At 42.7% G+C, this 23,711-nt stretch overlaps 1 protein-coding gene across 1 annotated transcript; it reads left to right on the plus strand.

Annotated features, from left to right (window-relative positions):
- The first annotated feature begins 68 nt into the window (after window positions 1–68).
- On the plus strand, window positions 69–16,941 carry BLMH (bleomycin hydrolase). The gene is made up of 12 exons (XM_079324959.1): window positions 69–224; window positions 675–872; window positions 1,208–1,317; window positions 1,985–2,126; window positions 3,318–3,406; window positions 4,705–4,797; window positions 8,240–8,395; window positions 8,863–9,021; window positions 9,106–9,173; window positions 9,561–9,678; window positions 11,294–11,363; window positions 15,989–16,941. The coding sequence occupies exons 1-12, from the start codon at window positions 212–214 to the stop codon at window positions 16,138–16,140; spliced, it is 1,368 nt and encodes a 455-aa protein (XP_079181085.1). The 5' UTR covers window positions 69–211; the 3' UTR covers window positions 16,141–16,941.
- The last annotated feature ends 6,770 nt before the right edge of the window (window positions 16,942–23,711 follow it).

The following is a 23,711-nucleotide window of genomic DNA, read 5'->3' on the forward strand; positions in this document are numbered from 1 at the left end:
CCAGTGTGAGGGGTCTCAGTGAGGGGCCGCTCCACCGGCTCCCCGCACCAAACGTGTCCCTCCCCTCTCGCCGTCCACCCCCACCCCGCCGCCGTTCGCCCCCCCTCGCCCCCGGCCGCGGCCCCGGGCCCCTCTTCCGGCTTCCGGTGCCGGCGCTATAAGAGCCGCTTCCGCCTCGGGCCCGCGCCGGGATCGTGCTGCCGGTGCCGCCATGAACGCCCGCGGTGAGGGGGGGCCCGGCCGTGAGGGGCGGGCACGGGCGGATGGGGTACAGCGGTACCTCAGCGAGCGGGGGAACTGTTACCGGGGACGGGATGGGGGCGATTATCGGTACCTTAGCACTGTGTCAGGGGAGGGAAATTACCGGGGTAAGGAGGGGGTTACCGGCCTTTACCGGGGGTATGTAATCCGGGGGGTTGAATACTCATGGTTACCTCAACCATAGGTGGGGCGGGCGGGGGGAATTACCGGGACCATAGCGGGGCTGTGGGCAGGGGTAACGTGCCCGCTGTAGGGAGGGGAGAGCCGGGAGCCTCCCCGTTAGTTCAGGTGATGGGAGGGGATCGGTGTGTGTGTGTGTGTGTTACCGGTGTGTGTGTGTGTGTTACCGGTGTGTGTGTGTGTGTTACCGGTGTGCCCGGGCCCCGCCGTGACCCTGCCCCGCTGTCCCGCAGGGCTGAGCACCGAGAAGGCCGTCGCCTTCACTCGGCGGCTGCGGGCCGAGCCGCAGTTCCTGCTGGCCCAGAACGTGGCCACATGCAACGACCCGCTGGAGGTGTGCCTGCAGCGGCAGGTGGTGCAGGACACGGTGCAGGTGTTCCAGCACGCCGTGCCCGCCGAGGGCAAGCCCGTCACCAACCAGAAGAACTCCGGTGAGCGCGCTCGGGGCCGGGGGCGGTGTCTGGGGGCTGATTGTGCCGCTGCTCCGGAGCTCTTTGTCCGGGTTTCCGAGCAAAGTCAGCATCCTCCTCACTTAATAACACACGTTACACTTGCAGCGTTTGCCTCTTTTCCTTTCTGCATGGTGTAACTGAGAGATGCGCTTGCAACAAAAGATTTCAGAACGCTTTCAGAGCTTTTTGGTGTTGTAGAAGCCCGGCCAAAGGCTCGAGGCAGAACTGTGTCATGAATCTGGTGGTAAAAGGGATTGTTGTGCAGCTCTTGAGCACAGACGTTCCAGTTTAATTCGTGTTCTTTGATCTCTCAGGGAGATGCTGGATCTTTTCCTGCCTCAACGCAATGCGTCTTCCTTTCATGAAGAAATACAACATTGAAGAGTTTGAGTTCAGCCAGTCCTATCTCTTTTTCTGGGATAAGGTACAGTCGTGTAGGTTGTTGTAGGATTGCTTGTGCAATCAGGTGTTAGTGTTGGGGCAGAACTTCTTTTAGGCTGCATTGTTTTAGCGCATATGAGAAAAAACTTCAAAAGTTCTTTAAAAATGTATTTTTAAATGCAGGTGATTGAGCAAAGTGGGACTTTCAGCTTGAGAAGAAAGTTGTCAGGATGTTTTGGAAGAGTAGAAGTTTTTTTTGTTGTTGTTTTTTGTTTTTTTTCCCAAGAGTTCTGTATATTTCAGAAATTACTTGTTGGTGGTTCAGGAGAAACATGAGTGTAGCTCTGAGGTTTCAGTTGTGCTTGTGACCTGATGGGTGAGTTCTGTGCCTGCTTCTCCCGCTAAGGGAAATCAAACAAATCTAATACCAGTTTGGGCCAGGCTTCATTGCATAACTTCTGCTTCCCTTTTCTTGTTCCCCTCTCCTCAAGCTTTGTGTGAAGTCACTCCTAAATATTTGGCCTAACAAAGAATTTTGTAGAGTAGCCCCTGGAATGCTAGAGGGGAAAATGAGGACATCATTGGATGAGCAGAAAGTTGCTTCCTCTATTCTGTACTTGCAAAGAACTGAATATTCAGCAATTAATTAATGCATAATATGTCAGACTTAAAAGTTGGGGTTTTTTTTATTTTTAATCTTTGTGTTTCAGGTTGAGCGTTGTTACTACTTTTTAAATGCCTTTGTGGAAACAGCTCAGAAAAAGGAGCCAGTGGAAGGAAGACTGGTGCAATTCCTGCTCTCCAACCCCACAAATGATGGTGGACAGTGGGATATGCTGGTTAACATTATTGGTGAGAGGACTGGTCACAAGGAGCCCTTCCTGCAACTGCAGCTTGCTTTGAGAAATGGGGAATGGAATAGAATAAGAAATTTAGCTTGAGACCTGAGAATTGGCAATTCTTTTAATCAAAGCCTTTTTTGGGGCCAGATTATAAATATTGAACTTAAATCTTGTCTGGCATCACTTCTGCTTAGTCCTGTTGATGATAAAAGCTCAGAAGATCAACAAATAGTTAGATATCCCTGACTTTCCATTTCATAAAAAGGTTCAATCCTCTTTTCCTTCAGTCATCAACTCAACCTCCTTTATTTATAGCCATGTACACAATGTTTAGGGCACATGGTAAGGAAAAAGCCCCTGCTGGACTGGGGTGTGTCTGCAAAGCAGGAGCAAAACTACTTGGAATTGCAGCCTGAAGTTGGTATAAAGATCAGTGAGAAGGAATTGATGTGGAATGTGGCAGTGCTGGTCTTACAAAGCTCCAGCAGGAAGGGGATCCTACACTGCTGAAGATACTTAATTACAGCAGCACTTGCTGTCATTTGTGTTGTGAAACAATGTGACACATTTGTAAATCAACAAGCCAATAATACAAATTTAGAATTACAAAAGGAATTTGTTTCTTTGAAGCCTGGAGGTTCCTTTTTTTCCTCATCCCATTGCTATACTTAATCAGGGCAGAGATTTTTGGCTGCTGCTGTTACATCCAGAGCTTTGCATGGTGAGATCTGGGAGTGGTACTGTAATGGAGGAAGTCACTGAGCTGTTGCTGGTGTTTTATAAATGTTGAGGAGGAAAGGAGACTGGGAAGTTAATTTTAACCTTAGATAATTTAGGTGAAGTGATTGATATGAGGCCCAGTTCTTTAGAAGGTATTTCAGGAGATTAATTTTAAAATCAAGTTGTTTTTTTTTTTTTTCCTGGAGAGCAAGACTTCCTGAAGCATTAATTAATTCAGAATTTTTAAGTGTTAAGTTAAATAGTATTGAGTAGTTCTGGGATCCCTGTGGAATGAAGATCAGAGGTCAAGATTCAGTCACAGATTAAAATATAAACTCTGGGTAATTGTAACTTTTAAAAAAGACCTCTTGCCTTGTAATCTCTGCACAAACTCTCTTTATCTTTCATATGAGTATGAGCAGTAGGAGCATCTGTTATGTGAAAAAGCCAGTTATTAACCTGTAGTCTTATGTTTTTTTAGAGAAGTATGGTGTTGTCCCCAAGAAATACTTCCCAGAGTCTCACACCACAGAGGCTACCAGAAGGATGAATGAGATCTTGAATCATAAGGTAAAATTGATTTAGATGATAAAACTTAGGGGAGGTAAATGAACCTGCTCCAAATGTTCCTAACCACCTTATCCTTATTGACCTAAGTGTTAAGTGCATCTCAGCAACTTAAATTTATTTACAAGCAGCCTAAAGTCTCAGCAAAGTCTGATGTTCATCTTGAAACATGGAGCAGGAAGGAAGGTGAGATCATGGAAGATGTCCATGGTCAGGCTTCAGTAGCTTGACAGTACCTTTTGTGGTTTCAATAGCAGTTGTTACTAATCCTCAAATTTCCCAAGATTTCTTGACATGTGGCTGCTTAAATCTGTTTCTGCAAAACCAGCACATGGTGTCTAAGTCTCTCTTTCCCACCCTTTCAGTTTCTCATCTCACTGTGTGCCAAGGTTTCCAGAGATGGCTGCCAAATGTGGTGAAAAAGATGGAGGAAAAAAATAGTATTTTAAAAACACACTGCATGTCAAAAATCAGCTTTCAGTATAGAAGAGCACAGCTTTGCCTGAAGGAAGGTGTTAACTCACACCCTGAACTGCAGAAATGAATTAGCCTGGGAAGATGCTGGTATAGGTAGCTAGATGAAAAAAGGCAATTAAAACATTTTTTTACAGTTTGCTACATTTTTTCCAGTTCATATACTGCACACCCAGGAAAAACTGCCTGCTGAAATCCACATTAAAAATGCAAAGTGCGTGGTGGAATGAGCTTGGGCATTTAAAATGTTGTTAATGCTGTTCTAATCCTGAGCATGGCAAAGCAGCTGGTCCTGAGGGATCCCCATCACTGTTCCTGGCCTTATGGATGGTGACATTAATGGGAAGCTTGTGCTGTTCTGGCTGCAGCTGTGCATGAAGTGGGGAAATGCCCCTTTCTTTTCATCAGCCAAGTGATCAATTATGCATTAGAATTGCAAAATAAGTGTGACATTATGAAGGAAGTGTGTTCTGTGAGTCACAGTGGTGCTGGTGTGTGTGGATGTTTTGGCATCATTTACAGGAATGAGAAAAATCAAACTTTCAGAGCTTAATGGGTGCAAACCTCATGTCAGTGGTTGGAAGTGGCAACTGGATTGTGACTATTTGTTAATTTTTTTGTGATATTTTACTTCAGCAGCATTCAATTATCTTGCTATTTTTTAATGAATCAATCTCTAACAAAGCTTCTGAAAGGTATTTTCATTTAGAAAACATGTTATGAAGAATAAAATAGGTGCTTGAAACAAGCAGATAGGAATTCCTTAAATATGATCAGGTAGCACCTTTCATACCCTTTTATAACAAAGTGACTTTATCTTTAAACAGATGAGAGAATACTGCTTGAGGCTAAGAAATATGGTGGAAAGTGGAGGAAACAAAGGAGAACTTTGTGCTGCCATGGACATGATGATAGAAGAGGTAAATAAACTGATGTGACATGAATCTTGGAACACAGGGCTGGAATGGATGAGATTCCTTACTTTTGTTGTGTAGCTGTTGGAACAGCCAAAGTGCCTCTTGTTGCTTATCAAAGTGTTCTTGGAGCTCTTCAGTGTATTTGTTATGCAGTGGTTTGTTGCTTACCTCATTCTGAGTTTTTCTAATCCTTCCAGACAAATATTTTGCATCCATAGGTTTCAGAATGATGATATTTTGCAGACATCTGCACCTTGCTGTAGGAAAAGCAGCATTTTGTCTCTGGGAAGATCAGAACAGTGGCCTGTCAGGCTGTTACAAATAACAGGAAAGGTTGAAATTTGCATTCTGATGGCTTTGAATGCAAATCTTGTAGCATGAGTGTTGTGCAAGGATTCCCCACAAGAGAGCAGAAAAGAACCACAAAAGGGAAGTGTGTGCACAAGGCTGAGCCCAGCTGAGGGCTGGTCCTGGGGGGCAGCAGAGAAATAAATTGCAGCATGGTTTTGGTGAATTGACTCCATCACTGCCAGTGTGTCTGCAGTGCCTGAACCTCCTCCTGCTCACACAAACCCACATCATTTTTCTCATTCTGTGCTGTTCACACTTGATTCTTAAACTGCCAAAAATAACTTCGACTTGAGGCTCCTTTAATGTGTGACAGAATTCATGCACTTTAAAGTATTTAATTTATTGCTCAAACATACAATGCCAAGTGACCTAGTGGTTAAATGTGTGTCTTTAGATGAGTCAAGAAATCAATTGTTTTGGTGTTGTGTGTTAGCTTTTTTTGCAATCCACTGAACATCACTGTTAGACACAACCCACCTTGGGCTACCTCTGTAAAGTTTTAGTTCCATATTGATTAATGTGTTGTCTTGGGTTTTGGAAATTGATCTTTGCTCTTCATGTAAAATTCTGTAGCTTCTTTTTATCTAGCTTTCAGGTTAGGTTAAAAGAAGAGAACTGTTTTGTGTTCCTTGGGTTTCATCAAAACTATTGTGAAATTCATGCCTTAAGAATGCTGTGCTTTGAGCCTACTCCAGAATGTTGCAAATCTGCAACAAGTTCTTAGTTCAAAGATGAATTCCTGTAACTTACATGTAGTGTGTGTCCAAAAGCCCCTGGGGATTCTGTAGCAGACATCAAAAGCTTCTTAGAGATGGTCATTCTTAGGGCAGGGATACCTCAGTTCACTGCTAAATGTTTCTTCATTTATTTGGAGACTCTTGCCCTCTGACAAGAGATCCTGGAACTTACATGAAAGGTTCTTAACTGATTGCAGTTTGTTCTGTAAAAGGTTGTGTTTAAGTCTCTGAGGTTAACAGCATTTTTCCTGCAGTAGTAAAGGTGGTTTGCATGTATGAGTGGTGCCTCTGTATTTTTGTGGCAAAGCAGAGCTTGGTTTTGTTCTGGGAGGTTCCATTTGCATAGCAAATCTTGGTTTGCTAGTGCTGGGAGCAGCAGTACTTGAGCTGAAATGGGGCAATTGTTGAACACTGGATTAAATATTCACTCCAGAACTGTAAAAACATTCTTATCAAACCAGTGCACAGCAGGTCAGAAGCTGAAATCAGTGCAGTTCATGCAACAGAATTTTTCTTCCTTTACTGTTCTCCTTTGTAGACTCTTCCTTATCAGGAGTGTCCTCCTTTTCCCCTCCTCATTCATTGTGGGGTTTAGCACAAGCCATTCTATCTTTGCCTTATCTTGCTTCTAGTTGTCACTAGGGCAATGTAACTCACCTTTTAGTTTAAATATGCTTATTTTATTTATTGGTAGAGGAAGCTTGTGAGATATGAAGAGAGTGCCTATGTTGGGTGTGGTGGCAAAACAATTGAAGGAGGCCATTCCAGGCTCCAATGTCTCCATCATTTTCCTTCCTCTGGCTGGAGCCCATTTGGTTGCTGCTCTCCTTTTAGGCATTTTTCTTGCTTATTTTGTGTTCCTGGCCTCATCTCTCAGTGCTTGTGGTTATCTGAGGTAATGTGGGTGTAGCCACAGCAAATGGTGCCTTTTGTGCAGTCTGTGCAAAATTAAATATTTATAGTAGTTCAGGGTTTTCTATTTGCTCTTTACCATATTTATTGTGAAATGTGTGAGTTCCTGCAGTAGGAGCCTTATGCCCACACCATTGTTTTAACCTGTAATTAATCTTTTCACTTGTTTTCTTAAATTGCTCAGAGTGAGAACACCTTTATTTAGCAGGAGCATTGCTGCCAGCACAAAGAGCACATTAACATAAAGCCAGTTCTTATGGAACCTTAAGATCAGCTCCAGAAAGAGTTAAATCAGCTTTGGGAAAGGTATTGTATCTACTCTGCTGTGAAAGTGTGAAAACTGCCAGGCTGGGAAAGCTGGCACAGACCACAGGAGCTGGATCCCAATGCAGAAGGTGCAGCTGAGATTTGACTCCCTCTGTTATTTTAAATAATCTGATGGTTCCTTGCATGTGCTCAGGACCTGGACAGAGCTGAGAACCAATGTCAGCTGAAATAAAACAGATTGAAACCTGTTTAACTGTGATTAAATTCCCTGTCCCCAGAGTACCTGTGGCAAGTCCTGCTCTATATCTCTAAGGACACTCACTGCCAGTGTTGGCACATTTTCTCTTAAGCACTGTGAGAAACTACATTAGTGGTTCTGAAGTGCAGTTTTATATTCTGATTTACAGGAGGCTGATGGCTTGAAATCTGGTCAACTTTTTGTTCTAAAAATCCAAAGATAACTGCCAGCTGCAAAGGATGTCACAGGCAGCAGGCATGGAGCTGGAATTAAATTGCATCACCTGCCAGCTCAGCCCTAAACAGAGATGTTGTTAAATGTATTAAAAGAGATGAGGAGATTATTTTGGGCTTTTGAAAAGAAGCAAATCCCATCTTTGAAATCCAAATGAATATTAGAGTAAAATATGAATTAATACAGGGATAAAATGCCCATGTTAAAAGGTCTTGTTTGTCTCTGCATGGGGCAAACCAGCTGGTGGAACAGGTGATGCTGAATGATGAAGCCTTTTGAGAATCAGTTTGGTAAAGTTTCTCTGACAGTGTTGGAGGAGCTTCAGAATTACATATGAAATGTTGTAATGAGGCTGGGAAGTTCCCTGTTTTTTGCTTTGGGCTGCTGCATTCCTAGGATAACCTGGAATTTGTAAGCTTTTGTTTTGCCTGGTGGTTGACCTGAGAACATGGAGTGTGAGTGTGGAGATAAAGACCTCAGGAAAATCAACAGATCTTCTCAGATTGGTTTTGAGCTGCTGAAACACCAAGAATTCAGGAGTTGACTGCAGATAATGGATGTGTGTGTGTTTATTGATGGTGACCACTGCAGTCCCATTTCAGCTGGTTCTCACACGGGGAAATCCACTCTGCAGTGGCATTGCTGTGGTAGGAGAGGCACAGCTGCATGTTCCAGCAGGCTCACAGCTGTTTGCTCCTCTGGGCAGGTATTCAGAATAGTGAGCACTTGCCTGGGCAGCCCTCCAGAGACTTTCTGCTGGGAGTTCCGGGACAAGGAGAAGAACTACCACAAGTACGGCCCCATGACCCCGGTGCAGTTCTACAACGAGCATGTGAAGCCTTACTTCAACATGGAGGACAAGGTTGGGGCAGATCAACACTTTTTTTTTCTGCTGCTAAGCCATTTATTTCCCACTGTTGCCCCCTGTAGCTGCAGCATCTGGGAAGGGCAGTGCTTGCCCAAGTCAGTGTGTTTATTCTCCCTGTTGTGTTGTTTGTGCTCTACCCTTCAATTATCTGGGATCTTGTGTTACAGTCCATGATGGTTTTGTAATGATAAAATATGCAATGATCTAATCAGTTGTAATATGTCATAAGGCAGACATTAGAGAAGGAATAACATGCAGAGCTGCTCTGCCACAGTTACAAGGTGAACTTGTGAAACAAAACAAAAAACCCAACAAACACAACCTTAAAAAACCTCTTCCTTCAGTCAAGTGGCTTGTTTGCTAATAGGGCAGACAGCCATTCCCTGAAATCCTTCTAGATTCAATCTTTAAAGATTTCAGTTATGTTGCATCTTATTTTATGGCATCTTGGATTTTGGCAGATTTGTCTAGTGAATGATCCTCGACCCCAGAATCCCTACAACAGGCTCTACACAGTGGAGTACCTGGGCAACATGGCTGGAGGGAGGAAAACTCTCTACAACAACCAGCCTGTGGAGGTGCTGAAGAAATTGGCTGCAGCATCTATCAAGGATGGCGAGGTGGGTTTGGTTTCTCTTTGTGGATGGCACAGTGCAGCCACCCCTGGGATTTGGCCCAGACATGACCCTTCCTTCTCTTTGCAGGCTGTGTGGTTTGGCTGTGATGTGGCAAAGCACTTCTATGGCAAGCTGGGAATCAATGACCTGAATATGTGAGTAGAGAATCAAATCAGGATGTCATTTGGGATACTCAGTGATGACATAAACAGTCCTTTAACTGCTCAATGAACTGATTTGTACATACTTGGGATTACATACTCCAAAAGAGTATATTTAAGTAATTCAGTAGCAGAATTTTTCTTAACTTGTTAGTTTAATCTGAGTAATTTAAAGATGCATTATGAGCAGCATTATTAAAATGTCTAATATATCATGAGAGAAACTCCTAAAGGAATCAGGTTTTGCATTTATTCTGACATTAAAATTGGTTGAACTCATATGCCTGTGCAGTGGCCCCTGGCACAGGGCAGTCTCCTGATTCCCTTAGTCAGAACTCCCTCTGCATCCTTTCTCATGTGGATTATTATTCTTCCTGCTAGATTTAATCATGAGCTGGTGTTTGGTGTCTCCATCAAGAACATGAACAAAGCAGAACGACTGATCTTTGGAGAATCCCTGATGACCCATGCCATGGTCCTGACAGCTGTCACTGAGAAGGTAGAGTCTCCCTCCTGGATTTCTGGTGCTGGCAGGGATGTGTTGGAATATCCTGGCAGCTTTTCTGTGTCCTGGGCTCACTCAGAGTGTGCCACAACCCCCTGGTGCACAAGGCCTGCTTGTTTATTCCCTTTGTGTTGTTTGTGTCTGAGTGCTCAGAACTATAAATATTTAACAAGGAGGGAAGAATTTTAGACATGTCAAAGGACTTCTTTCCTTTTACCCAGAGACTTTGAGCCTGTTAAAATGCTGGTAGGAGGCACTTTGCAGTAACTTTAACCACCCTGGCATGTGATCCCTGACCCCTAATTAGGGAAGGAAAATGGTGTCCAGCATAGCTCTGTGGCAAACAGGCTGGGATGAATCCACAGCTAGATCTGCTCCTGGCACCATAACAAAGCACATAGTGAAGTCAAAAGGAGCATACAAAAACTTACAACTCAGGGTTATCTGCAAAGTTGATGTTTCCATTTATTTCCAGAAGTTGCCATTATTAAAGTTCCTTTGAAGTGATCTTTTCCTGTCCAGCTTGGCCTTGGCTTGAGAAATAACAGCTTGCACAGCACTGAACAAGATTGCCTGAGCTGTGGAGTTTTGAGACTTGAAATGGAACTGCTGAATAATAAGACTGTTCCAAGTTACTTTTTACAACTCAATATAATTTTTTCCTGTTTTCTGCATCCTGAGCTCTTAAGGCTTCCATTGTGTATCAGGTTGCATGAACACTTCTCTAAATATCTAATTGAAAAACAAGGAACACCTTGTTGTTGGTACTTCTTAAAAAATTTGTTCTGAAGGGGCTTTGAGAAACTAAGTTGTAAAATGTATTATTTTGAATTTACTTTTTTATAAAAAGGTTTTGAAAATTAAAAAAAATCATATTATGATTTTATAGCATCAAAAATTGATGTGGATTCAATGCACATTTTGGTTAAAAAGTTGCTGTACATGAATGTGCTCCTCCCAGTTGCTCTCTGAGAGCATCCAGAGTTGACATCCTTGGTCTGGGAGCTCTTAAGTTTCCCATCTTAAGGACTGTTCTCTCTTTTCATGGAAGAATACAAGCATTACAACTATATTCCATTCAATATTAAAAATGGATTTATGGGGTGTTTTTCAGGTTAGTTTTTTGTATTAAAATATTTTAATTGCACAGCACCAGACCTGGAGCTGTGTCTTTCAGCTGGATTCTTCAAGGGTTTGTACTAATTCTGTTCTGAATTCTGACAGTTCCTTGTTCCTTTCTCTGATTCCCAGTTCAGGCAAGTTGTGCATCCTGTATTTAACTTCCACCACACCCTGATGGGGACAGGAACAGCAGCTTAAATTCTGTCAGTCAGTTAAGTCCAAACTAGAATTTAGTTAAATTTCAGCTTCCTGATAAAATAAATATTGATTGCAGACTCTTCTTCACCACATTTCCTCATATTTTATCTAAGTAAGTAGATGAGTATTTTACAAAATGGCATTTCTCCAGCCATGAGCAAGAAACCCTTGGGGCTCTCAGGAGTGGAGCTCTGGTTTTCCTGGTGCTGGATTTGGATGTGGAAGGGGTTGTCTGCTCAGATGTGGCCTCTCCTTCAGCACTGAATGTCATGGGCTTGTTTTGGCACAGGATGGGCAAGAAGATGCATTTGAAAAATGGAGAGTGGAGAACTCCTGGGGTGAAGACCGTGGCAATAAAGGTAATTTACAGTCATGAGAGCAGAAAGCTGAATGTTTGGAAATAAAGATGGGGAAGGGACAATCCAGACTGGTTTGTGTCTGGAAGGCATGGGAAGATACTGATAGACAAAAGCTCATATTTTATCACACTTTATTCCTGCATTATCAATTCTTTAGGTTGTTCAGTTTATTGCAGGGAAGCAGCTGATACTCTTAAGCCTTGATATCAGTTTGCTGTTGATCCCAAGTAAATTCCCAGCTATTATCCCTGCCAAAAACCCCAGCAGCTGCAGGAGTTTGCTCTCCCTCTGTCACACTGGTCAGAACCTTGGCTGTTTTGTTGCTTATAATCCTTTGCTGCAGAACACAAGTGTGGAAAATCTGGTAGCATGAGTCCAAAAACATGATGGCACTTGAGACAGCAGGAACTCCTGTGGGTCTGTAACCAATCTGTTCATGAAGGGACCATGGATAAAAGTTTGGCTGTATCAATAAAATAGGATCACTTCCAAGGACTGCACTGTATAGGAATGATTTTTCTTTCTAGTACAAAAGGAGAAATAAAGGCTCCACTGCACCATTTTTAACTAAAGCTTTTGCTAACAGCCAAGCTTTAATCTGTGCACTGCACATGGGGCTCCTGCTGGCTGTGGCTGCTGCTATTGAATAACCTTCCTGAGCCATGTGTGAAACTCAAGTGGTTTTTGTTTTCTTTTAGAGTGCTGTTTATCAGTCACTGCAAGGCTTTGCTTACTGATTTTGTAGATGAGGAAATGAGGGCATGGCTGGTCCCAGCTTGTGCTGCAAACAGCTGCAGTGCAAACTGTTCAAACTCAAACTTTTCAAACAGCTGACTGTGGGGGAAAAAAATTTAAAAAAATCATAATTCTGGTTGCCTTTTTGAATTTGTGCCAAAGCCATGACATGCAGCCCCTCTCCTGTGGCTCTGCTTGTGCTGGGTTTCTCCATGGACTTGTTTTCCTGTTGCTGCTGTCCCAGCTGCCCTCTTGGGACACTTTGGGAAGGCTCTGAGGGCTGTGCCAGGGCTCTGTGCCAGCCTGGTGTGGCACCTGGCAGCAGTGTGGGCACAGCCCTGAATCACAGCTTGGAGCTGGTTTAGGAAATTGTTTCCAGTGGTTTCCCTGCTCATGGAAACTGGGAATGACCACAGGGTGTTTCTCTGCTGGTCTGAGGGGCAGCTCTGAGCTCTCCTGCTTTACCCTGCCAAGGCCAGGCAGCTTTTCCTATGTGGAGTGGAGGAGAACTCCACAACTTTTGTCACCTCCTGGGTGAGACAGGCCAGATTTGGGGTCACCCATGGCACAGCCTCAGTGGTGAGTGTGCCAGGCCAGACTCTGTCCCCAGGAAAGAATCTTTGCTGGCCACATTTTTCTGCTGCATGTTAATCCCAAATGTTGATTTGGTGTGGCAGAACTTTCCCAGGATGTCTTGGTTTTCTTCTGGGAATAGACTATTTCTGGAGAACTGTTTTAGGATGTGGTCTTATTTCATGTTATTGAAAAGCTTATAAATAAGTGTCTTAATTTGTTGTGGCCTCTTGGTCTTGCAGTAGTTTCTGTTCTGAGTTAACTGAATCCATTCACAGCAAAGTATTAAAAAAAAATCTTCAGACTTGACAAAACAATGAAACTGTTGACAATATGGCAGTAGTGAAATGTTCTTTGGAATGTTGGATTAAGTAAAGGAGCCAAATCAATGCTGAGGTACCATCAATGGGGCAGAGCAGCATCTGAACCCTGACACTGCTACAGGTGGTGCCTGCTGGGCTGGGACTGAGCTGTGGCATCCAAATGCACATTCACCTCTCAAGAATGAGTTCAGGAGCTGTGTCAGAGGAGCTGGTTGTTCTTTTGAAATAAAATGGGAGCCCAGAGTGACTTGAATAAGCCCTGCCCTATTTTGTCCCCATGGCATCTGTGTGGACTTTGCAGGGTGAGTCACTGTCCCTTATCTGCTTTGTACCAGGGGACACCATGGGCTCTGGAAAGTCTTGCTCCCTCACTATGCTCTGTTTTGCTCAGGGAGTTGCCTGGAAAAATGCCTTGACAGAAAATCCCATCAGAAATAGGAAGTTTGACTCTATTTTGGGGAGCTGAATCCCTGAATGATTTTCTTGGGTAGGACCAAATGAGCTGCTCTGGAGCAAAAGGCAATTGGGCATGTCCTGCAGGGCTCCTTCCCAAACCCTGGGAGAGGTAACTGAGAGTCACAGCATCATTTCAGTTGGAAAACCCCTTTTAAGGTCCAGAGGAATCCAACTGTTCACCCAGCACTGCCAAGTCCCCACTGAGCCATGCCACCAATGTCACATCTACACATCATTTTAATCCCTTCAGGGACTGTGATTCAACTTGATGGGGTTTCTCCTTCCTGCCCTGATTTTCCACTCTCCAGTGTCCTGTAGGAGGGTGAGGACTCAGAGTTTGTGTGAGCTGTCTTGCAGTGCCACTGAGTCTGTATCTCACTGTGATAAGAGTGAAGATTTTTATCTTATCTGCCTTGTTAAGGAATTGGGAAGCTGTGCTTGGGTAAGCACAAGAAACCAGAGCCCACATGAGTGAAGAGTCAGCCAAGAATGATGCTAAACTTGGCACATCCCAGCTGGGTGTGGGGATAGGAGTAACCCCAACTCCCAGGATTTCTTGGACAGGCTGATTGAGGGTCCAACCTGCAATAAAACACAGGGACTGGACTTGAGCCATTTAACAATCAGCAAAAATGACTTTTTTGTGAGGAAAGAGCAGTCTCTTTTTCATGTGGGGTTCCCTGTTCTTCCAAGTACAGTCCAGGGTGCCAGGTGCCACCTGTTTACCCTGAGTGGAATGGTGCAAGACTGGAGAGATTGGGACTCCTGGTTTGGGAATTATGGGATGGAGTCAGTTATATGTTCACAGTTCAGAGTGGGCAGAGCTGAAATCTTGTAGTGCTTACCCTGGAGAAAGGGAACCCCTGTGAGCTTTGCCTCCCCTAAATATTTAGTAATTACATTTATATCTATTGCATAAGTGTTTCTGGGACCCTGTGTGTTTTTTCTCAAGGAATGAACACAGCTGCTGACAAACATTGCTTGTTTTCTGAGGTAAAAAAAGTCACTTCCCAATCAAATATTTACTTTCTGTTTTATTGGCTCTTTTCCAGCCACACAGGCAAATTTAATTATTCTTAGTCTTTTGTTCTGGAGACACACAGGACATTATTATCTAACTTTGAACCCAGCTTGTCCCATAGGATATCTCTTTTTAAAAACAAGGAAGAGGAGAATACTAAATCACACTGAGGAGAGGGGTCCATCTGCTTATCTTGGCATGAAAGGAGCTTTTCTAGGATACATCTCCAGCTAGAAGTCAGCTCCCTTTGGGCTTTTCATGTTTTGTTTTGGCTGTTGCTGTCCTGCAGGAAGGCATTTTGGGGATTTAACTGTAGGATTTAACACCCAGTGTCTGTCTGTGCATCTCATCCCAAAAGTGCCCTGTGACAGAGGCACTGCTGGTTTGCTCTCCCTGGGCAGGGTTACAGCACAAGCTCCATGTGGCCTCTCCAAGGCCCTTAGGGGGCTTTGAGGGGGTTCCCAGGTGTGTGTAGGATGTTTGTGGGGGGGTCTGCACTGCCCTGGCCTCCCAAGAGCTGAGTTATTTGCATGTTCAGGTCGTGCTGGGCGCTTCCTCCCCGCTCAGACGCCACGATCCCAATCGGCTCCGAGGGACAGGACGGCAGAGGCAGAGTTCATTAATCCTCTCAGGGTGCAATTACTTGTTGGCTCTTGGGAGTGAGAGGTTTTTGTGTGTCCCAAGAACTCATATCCTGAAGAGAGGATAATCAAGGCAGCTCCCTTTGGCAGTGTTTCCAAAATGGCTTCTAGCTCGGGTTACAGTTGATAGGGGTTTTAATTTATGGGATTATCTGATCTCTTGCTTTAGAAACAAGATGGTGGAGATAGATGCATTTATTGTCCATATTCTTTGGACATTTTCTTGTTTCATTTGATTGTGTGATGATACAATATAAGGACACGAGGAACTTTATTACATAAAGCCTTTTCATCTGTCTCCTAAATGCTTCCTTTCTCACAGCCACTCTTACTCCCAGTTCACCTGGAATAGCTTCTTACCAGTGGTAGCTCTCTGCTAAAACCTCTAAAGTGACTTCCCTCACTCCCAGTTCAAAGGGTGTTCACTTTCATTTTCATATTAAGGGAGACAATTAGGATTTGCTTCAGCCTAAGTGTGAATTAATGAGGGAAGCAGTGGCTGCCTCTTATTGCAAAAACTAAACCAAGAAAGTTTTCTTAGAACAGGTTGATAGTCACCTGAAAAATGCTAAAGCCTCAAATAGAGTTAGATAATTTTACATTCTGCCTTAAAGGCTTTGTAATTCCCTTGAGTGTTCTCAGTGCTCATTTTAACAGAGCAAACATAAATTGTAGATGTTCTGGCTGTTGTTTTTCCTGACCTTTCGGTGCACACCAAGTCCATCCTGTACGTGAACTTCCTCCAGATATTTTTTGGTGTGTTTGCAGAGATAACCAGCGTGACCAGGCCATGTTTAATGCATCATTCATAGGAGAGGCTTGTCTGTGGCTGCTCTCCTGCAGTGCCTCTGTGCTGTGATGCTCTTTTCCCCCCAGGTTACCTGATCATGACCGATGACTGGTTCTCCGAGTACGTGTACGAGGTGGTGGTGGACAAGAAGCACGTGCCCGAGGAGATCCTGGCTGTGATGCAGCAGGAGCCCATTGTTCTGCCAGCCTGGGACCCCATGGGGGCTTTGGCCAAGTGAAGCACAGAGCATTTGCCTCCTCATGGCCATCAGAAGTAGCTGCAATAGAGAATTCCAGTGGTCGGAAGCCATAGCCAAAGGAGACCGAGCCTCGGTCCCTATTCCTGCAATGTAAGTTAAGGATCCTTGGGAAATAGTGCCCAGCCCTCAGACAGGCTGCTCCAAAGGGAAAAGGAAAACAAAACTCACCCTGAAAGCAGATAAGTGCTGTCAATGGCAGTTTGGTTTTACCTTCAACTTTTAATGTGAATTGGCATAGTAATGTAGTAAAATTATCTTGACCAATGTTTTCCCTAGAAAAAATGGGCATTAAAGGCCCTTTAGAATTAATAGTTAGGTAATTGTTAGAACAAACATATTGAGATAATTAACCAATTATGGTCTGACTTGTCCTGTAAAAGAACACCCCCAAAATATTTTATATATTTACATTTTTAGTTTTGCTGAAGTTTTGGAGAGGATGTATGAATTGAAACTGTTAAAAATGACCTTTAGAAAATTTTCTCTTCCAGCAGAATTGGGGAAGGGGAACGGTTTCCTTGAGGTGTCCAGTTCCAGTTGGTTTTATTCTTCCATTATTGAGCTGGGACTGGATAACCCCCCCAAGGGCCAGTGCTATGTCTGTGTGCACAGGAGCTATTTTTCAATTATTTTAGCAAGAACAACCATCAATATGTTCACAGGTGGAGTTAGTGTCATGCTCAACAGAAAAACCAACGTTTTAATTGCTGCATTTTATTTGGTTGTTTTAAAAAACAAGATGGTGCTATGAAGCTTTTGAATAAACACTTTCTAAAGTGACTGGGACTGTTCTGGTTTCTTTTTTTAAAGTGGTGCATGGAGCTGATGGAATGGGGAAATGATGGTGAGCTGCAATGAGGGTGTGGTGCCTCCATCACAGACCTTTAACAGAAATGCCACTGGTGGAGCTGATCCTCCAGGGACCTTTTGGGGTCTCCTGCACAGTCTCCACTTTGTGCTGTCACTTGAGTGAAGGCAAGCAAAGAGTCCTTGGACTCCCTGGTGGCTCTGACACAGAGCCAGATCTCTTGGAAAGCTGTGCTGTGCACAATATTTTCATTATGACTAATGCATGTGTTGTTTTGGGGGCTTTTTCCTCTTCCAAAAGGTCAGTAAGTTTAGTCCTTCAAGATCTTTCTACTTATAACTTTAACACCAGTTCTTCTGTTTCCTCTGTGCTTCTATGAGTATGATATCAGCCAAGGAGAATTAACTTTTTCTCTAGAGTTTAACTGACATTTTTGTTGCTGGTGGTAGCACTGATGAGGATTGAGCTTGATAAAGTCAAAACTGATTCCAAGCCAGTTTTTGTTGGTTTCAGTATTTTAAAGTATTGTCCAGCCTCTTCTTATCTCCCCAGTTTTTGCCCAGATATTTCCCTGTACACTTTATACAATAGTATTGTGGATTTTTTTTCCTTTCCTTCACATAAGCACAGAAAATCCACATGGCTGAAACACATTATGGGGAATTAAGCCAATCTGGCAGCAACACTTTTACTTTTTGCCTGCAGTTTTGTAAATTCTTTCCAAGGTGGAATTGGGAATGCAGATGTCAAGGTGAGAGCTGTGGTTTTTCCTCTGGGGGTAGTTGGTGCTCTGAGGTTTGTGCTGGTGCCACCAAGTCAAGGATGTTCCTCTGCTGTGGGAGAACAGCCATGGAAGCTGGTAAGGATTGGTACCTGCAGCTCTTGTTATCCATAAACAGGGATAACTTGGGGTTGTTTTTGACCTGCAGTTTGAAATGTGGGTAAAATCTGTGGATGAAATAATTCCCCATGGACTGATTCCCTGCTGATGTGACTTTCACTGGGTCACTGCCCTTTTGTCCTGAGGGGAAGCTCACTGGTGAGATCAGCAGTGCTCAGGTAAGGCTGGAGGCAGCTGAGTGATGATGGAGCTGCCTTGAGCTCCCTCGAGCTCCCTCCTGAGCCTGAGGAAATTCTCAGGGTCCTGCAGAGCACAAGGCACAGCTGGATCCAGGGAGAGCCTCAGTTCACAGCCAGGGATTGCTCCCAATGAATTGTTCTAGCACTTCTCCACAGTGTGTGCAGGAGGAACAAGCCACTTAACCCCTGTCAGTTCACAGGAAATGGTCCAAAGATGGTAAAAAATTAAACTTTCCAAGGGATGGAATGGAAATAATGTGGAAATAAGCCTGTCTTGCTGCTGTGTTGTCACTCAGCAAAGAAAACTCCGTGAACTGTAAATCCAGACTATGAAAAAATTAACATACAACTGCTAAAAAGATGCTTTGTGCCCACTGTATTTCAATGCTAATTTCTCAGTATATATATAATGTGCGTGTATATATGTATATCTATATATATATCTCCTTTGCAAAGCCTTACCTTTAGATTGCTGAGGAGCCAGCTGACTTAATAGTTTCCAGTTTATCAACAAAACCATACAGTTTTCATGTGAGAATTCAAAGAGATTTCCTCTGATAGGTGGCAAATACTGACAGATAATGTTATGAAAGTCAACTCTCAAATTTAATCAAGTGGCAGAAAATAACAACAATTTCTAATGAAGGAACTGAGGAGAGGTTTTGTGTAGTTGTGGGTTCTAGGAATCAGATTTCCCCATTGGAATGTGCTTTTAAAACAGTTGTAGTGGAAATAACAAAACCTCTCCAAAACCCATCCAACTCCCAGATGTGCATCCCAGCACAGTGTGGAAAATAGCAGGGAAGGGCAATCAGAATTTCTTTTATCCCAAAGCCAATTGTAATAGCTTCTAAATGTAGTCTGATTGCTAACTAAGGAAAGATGGGAACAAACAAATATTGCAGGATTTGTTTGTGTTATTTGGAAAATTGTTCCAATCCTTTTATTGGCAGTGAATCAGAGACACTTGCAGAGCCATTACTGATGTCACAGTACAGTTGGTACAACTTTTATGAGGTAATTTGAGAGATGATTCCCATCCTTGTGCTGGAATCTGCAGCTGCTTTATCTGTGTGTCTTGTGTAAAGTCCATTTTCTTTCTCTTTTATTCATACTTTCCCTAAATCATCAGTTTTACCCACCAATGCCCAGATTTCATAAGATTCAGGAACTGGCTCAGTACAGCCCCTGAAAGTTTTTCACTTATGAGATAAAGGTGTTATAAGGTCAAGGAGTTTTGCCTGAAATCTCCACTCTGTTATTTCTATTATGTCCCAAAAGCTCCAGACTGTTTGGCAAGAAATTAAAAACAAAAAAACCCCAACACAACAAAACCAAAACCCAACAACTGCTGCAGAAGACATTAATGAAAAAAACACCTGAATAAAAAGGCCTGGGTAAGGCATAAAAACCTCTGTAAGCAGAGACTGAAATGGAGAAAAACCTCAGACAAAGGTCAAGATCCCTCTAAAATTTTTTAAAATGCAAGATACAATTTTGGAAAGAGCAGAGGTGCTCTCAGTAGAGAGAATTTATTTCTTGTAAGGGTGTAGAAAAAGTGAGTTTGGAAAACCCCTTCCAACCTCCCAGCAGTGGTGAGCTGGAAATCTGTGTGAAAGGGAAGGTGCAGATTCCTTGTGAAAAGGAAAAATGCTGCTCTGCAGAGCACCAACACCCACAGCTGGACACCTGCACATGGAACTGCTGTCACCTCCAGAAGGTTTGGTGAGGGAGGCATGGCAGGAGCTGTCCTTGCAAACCGGGGATGGAGCAGAACAGAGGGAAGATGGTGCATGAATATCTCAGGCAAGGACACCAGCTGGGGGATTTTCCTTTCTGCAGCCAAGTGGAGGGGAGCACGTCCAATCCAAAAATAATTCCAATTATTTTGGAAAGCAGGATACAGGAGGGAAATCCAGCCCAGCAGACAGAAGGTGGGTATTGCTAAAAGATCAATGAATTTTCAAAGCAAATGAAGGAAAAAAAGCTCAATTTGATGAAACATCCTTAACAGGGGATGTTAATGGGAAGCAAAACTGATTTCAGCTGGTGTCCCTCGTGTGTGGCTGCAATGCCTGAGCTCTCCTTGAGATGGTGCAGGTGACTCACCCTGCTGCTCTGCCAGGGACCAGGGACAGCAGAGCAAAGTGCAAATTACAGCTCTTCAATTTCCAGTTTATTTTCTTTCCAATTGTTTGGAAGAATTCTCTGAAAATTCTCTGATAAACAGCTTACAGCAAAGCTGCTGCTGCTCTTACTTGCCCCTGTTCTGCTTTTCCACTCCTTTTTTTTCCCCTAAATTTGCCACCTAAACTATGGCATTGACCTGTGATTTATGACTTTTTATAAACAAGTCAAGAAGTGCAGGAATGAAGAAATCCTGGATGAAAAACACTGGAGAAAAAAAAATGTGTTAGAAGTGGAGTGAGGTATTTGGAGTAGTGGTAGGAAGAAAGGAAATTACTTGTTGAGCTTATTGAGGCAGCAAAATGCTTGTAAAGAATTTGTGCTTCACACTTTAAAACAAAACTAAACCTTATTTCATTATTAAAATAATGCAAGTATTCAGCATTATTGAAAATAAATGTTTCTTTTTCATTGTGATAATATTCCAGTCCTTCCTATCCTCCTGTAGTTTACAGACCCACTTATAAATCTATAATCCACTCCCTCAAAACTTTGCTGTGTCCATCCTAATCACTATCCTGTTATTTACATTTATAACCACATCCAGCCAAGTCCCTTCCCAGGAAAGCTCCTCTGCCTTCATTGGATCCTGCTCCCCTGAACAGATCAGAGCAGGCAAATGTAGCCACCCACCTCTAGGAGGAAAACTGAGCTGCAGCCCTGGTGAAACATAAAGTTTATTTGGCTAAAGTGACGCAAAAAATTCTTAAAGAGCTCTTTGGCAGCAGATTATCTGGAAATCAGACCATGTGAGGGGGACTGGTGTACAAAAAGCTGCCCAGGATGCTGAGCTGCCACAGGCTGAGGTCAATGTGGCTGAAGGGAGCTGGAGCTGCACACCGACCCCACGCTCAGGTACTTTCTCATTTTGTCTTTGCACAGCCATGCCTGAAGCACTTTTATGAAATTCAGAGAGGCACAGAGACAGCTGCTCCTCAGAGCTGCCCCCCTGCAGCAGCAGATGCTGGAGTTTCATTAACTTTCCCTCCTCGTTGCTTTCTTTCCACTTCGGTTATAAAAAAATCTGAAATAGGAATGGCAGGCTGAAATCTGCACTCTAATTTTTGTTTGTTTTTAAAGCAGTGTTAAAGTCTTTGAAAATTTCTCAAAGGCTGTCCATCTAACAAAGCTTTGGGGGCAAAAAAAAAGATAAATTGATTTTTGGTTTAGTTTTCCTTGGGTTTTTAAAACTTGTAGTGCCTTTTATTTGTTTTCTGCTGTTCCATGCTCTGCTCAGTCAGGTTCAGGCACTTGTCCAGCAGTTATGAATGTCTGGAGTCAAATGCCTGTAGCAGAACATGTTCTGACAATCTAAACCTAAGAGTTTTGGCAGTCCACATAACTGCATTACAGAAGTAAAGTTATTTAAAGCTTACATAAAAGCATTAAACTATAAGGAAAAATGAAGGAAAGCAGCAGAATCCAAAGGAAAAAGAAGAAAAAATAGGGTATTTAAGCTATTTATTTTGAAAGAGTGAAGTGAGCTTTATTAACCATATTAAGTTGTATTTCAAAAGGTAAATGGTTCCAGCACAGTAAATTATTGAACTCAATGGGACAGATTTATTGCAAGTAATAAATCTGAAGAGTATGTCCTATATATTTATAGTCAATCACGTTTTCTGAAACCAACTGGCTTGCTGGGTTAGTTTGCTAAGAAATATGGAGTTTAATTAAGGAATGCAATGCAACTGAAAATATAAATAGTCAAGGAAAACATGTTTTGATATGTTAAGAAAGCCTGGGGGAAAAGGGATCAGGCATTTAATGGATTTGGAGTCTTGAAAATGTTGTGGCATTTTTTAATGTGGGTTGTCAGACATTCACCAAACAGTTGGGCTGCATCTTCTGGAGATTTAACCATAATTTTCTTGGAGAATACTTTGCAAACTTCTCATACAGCAAATCACTATTGTGACCATTTTCTAATGGGACAGGGTATGATGAATTTTAGATGGTTAAATTAAGAAAAACTGCCCCAAAACTAGAATTTAGTAGCAAGTCAAAATTATTCCCACACATGGAAATGTGCAGTTCTTTCCTGCTTTTCTCCATGGAAATATAAATTGCTGAGTTTTCATTAGTAACAGCCTAAAGAAATATTAATTCTGTGTTTTGATCTCATGTTTGAACTCTTTTTCACAACCTGTGTGTTTGCAGCTCTGTATTTTATAGAACAAGGAACTCTTGCCTGTGGGAAAAATGTTTCATAAAGAACTTGAGTAGAACTTGGAGCCTGAATTCAGGGCTGTAATTTGGAGATAGCCATTAAAAAATCCCCTTCAGAGAAACATCATCTGTTACCATTTATTTAGTGATGTTTGCTGTCTTATACCCTTCCTTCAAGTGTATATAAATAATTGGAGGAAGAATACAAAAGCAATATCATCCCCTCCAAGCTTATCTGTTTCCTTGCACTACACACAGACACTCTCCAGCCAAAAAAATGCATTTCCCCTCCTCCCTGTTCTTTAAATGACTGACACAGCTTGGCAGCATTCCCACTACAGCACAGTGCCTGTCTTCTCAACAGATTTTAAAGGTAAAAATCTCTTTGCTGATGACTTTTTAATTTCAGACTGAGGCATGGATAAGATTGTGACATGAATCTCCCAGTGCAGGTTTATATTTCCCCAGCTGCTGCTGTCCAGCCTTATCTGGGAACACAGGAGTTAACCTCTCCTTGTGCCACTCTTGACTCTCCCATTGTCTCACAGAAGGACTGGCTGAGTTCACTCTGCTTTAGGAGGAATGTGAGGGAGCCCTTGGAGCCCTGCAAATATCCATACAAAGGGTTCATTTTGTTACCTGCACACTCTAAGTTTCCTCTTAAAATACTCCCAGGTCACAATGCTGTGCCAAAATACCCAATTTTTATAGCATTTAAAATCACTGGCACTGGGATAAAACTGTTACAATTCAACTGACCATTGGTTTCAGCTTTGATTGCTCTCTACCAAAATCCAATTTTGATTCTCTTTAAATATAAAAGAATTTCTAAAAAAATCCCTGAGTAAATCAATTTTCTGCTGTGGAGGGATGGTCTAGACATCAGCTTAGATCTGCTTTACACTTAATGCCCCAATTCTGTGGCTCTCAAGTATTTCTGATTATCAGGTTTTGAAATCTGAAATGCAAACTGTCATACTTGCTAATGAGCTAACAGGAAAGGACATTCTGGGTGCTCATTTTTAAAAGGAGTCAGTAAAAGTGAACATTCAACATTGAAAGGCACTAATCCTTTTTAGCATTATGAACCTAATATGACTTGTATATGACACACAGCAGGTAAAATTCATCATAATTGAGAGCAATGCAATTTAATTGGCTGAAATTTTTATTTTTTAACAAGTCCTCACCATCTGGGGGTGTCTGTTCCATGATACACTGGTTTAAGGGTTGCTCCTGGTCTGTGCAAACTCAGAGGAAAATCACAAAACCTCTCTGGCTCATTTGTGGCTCAGAGGTGAGAACA

The sequence above is a fragment of the Erithacus rubecula genome (genome assembly GCF_903797595.1).
Source record: "Erithacus rubecula genome assembly, chromosome: 22".
Taxonomy (NCBI): domain Eukaryota; kingdom Metazoa; phylum Chordata; class Aves; order Passeriformes; family Muscicapidae; genus Erithacus; species Erithacus rubecula.

Coding starts and splice junctions, on each gene's coding strand:
- BLMH (XM_079324959.1), top strand. Junction 1,318..1,984: donor ATCTCTTTTTCTGGGATAAG/GTACAGTCGTGT, acceptor TTTGTGTTTCAG/GTTGAGCGTTGTTACTACTT. Junction 11,364..15,988: donor TGAAGACCGTGGCAATAAAG/GTAATTTACAGT, acceptor TTTTCCCCCCAG/GTTACCTGATCATGACCGAT.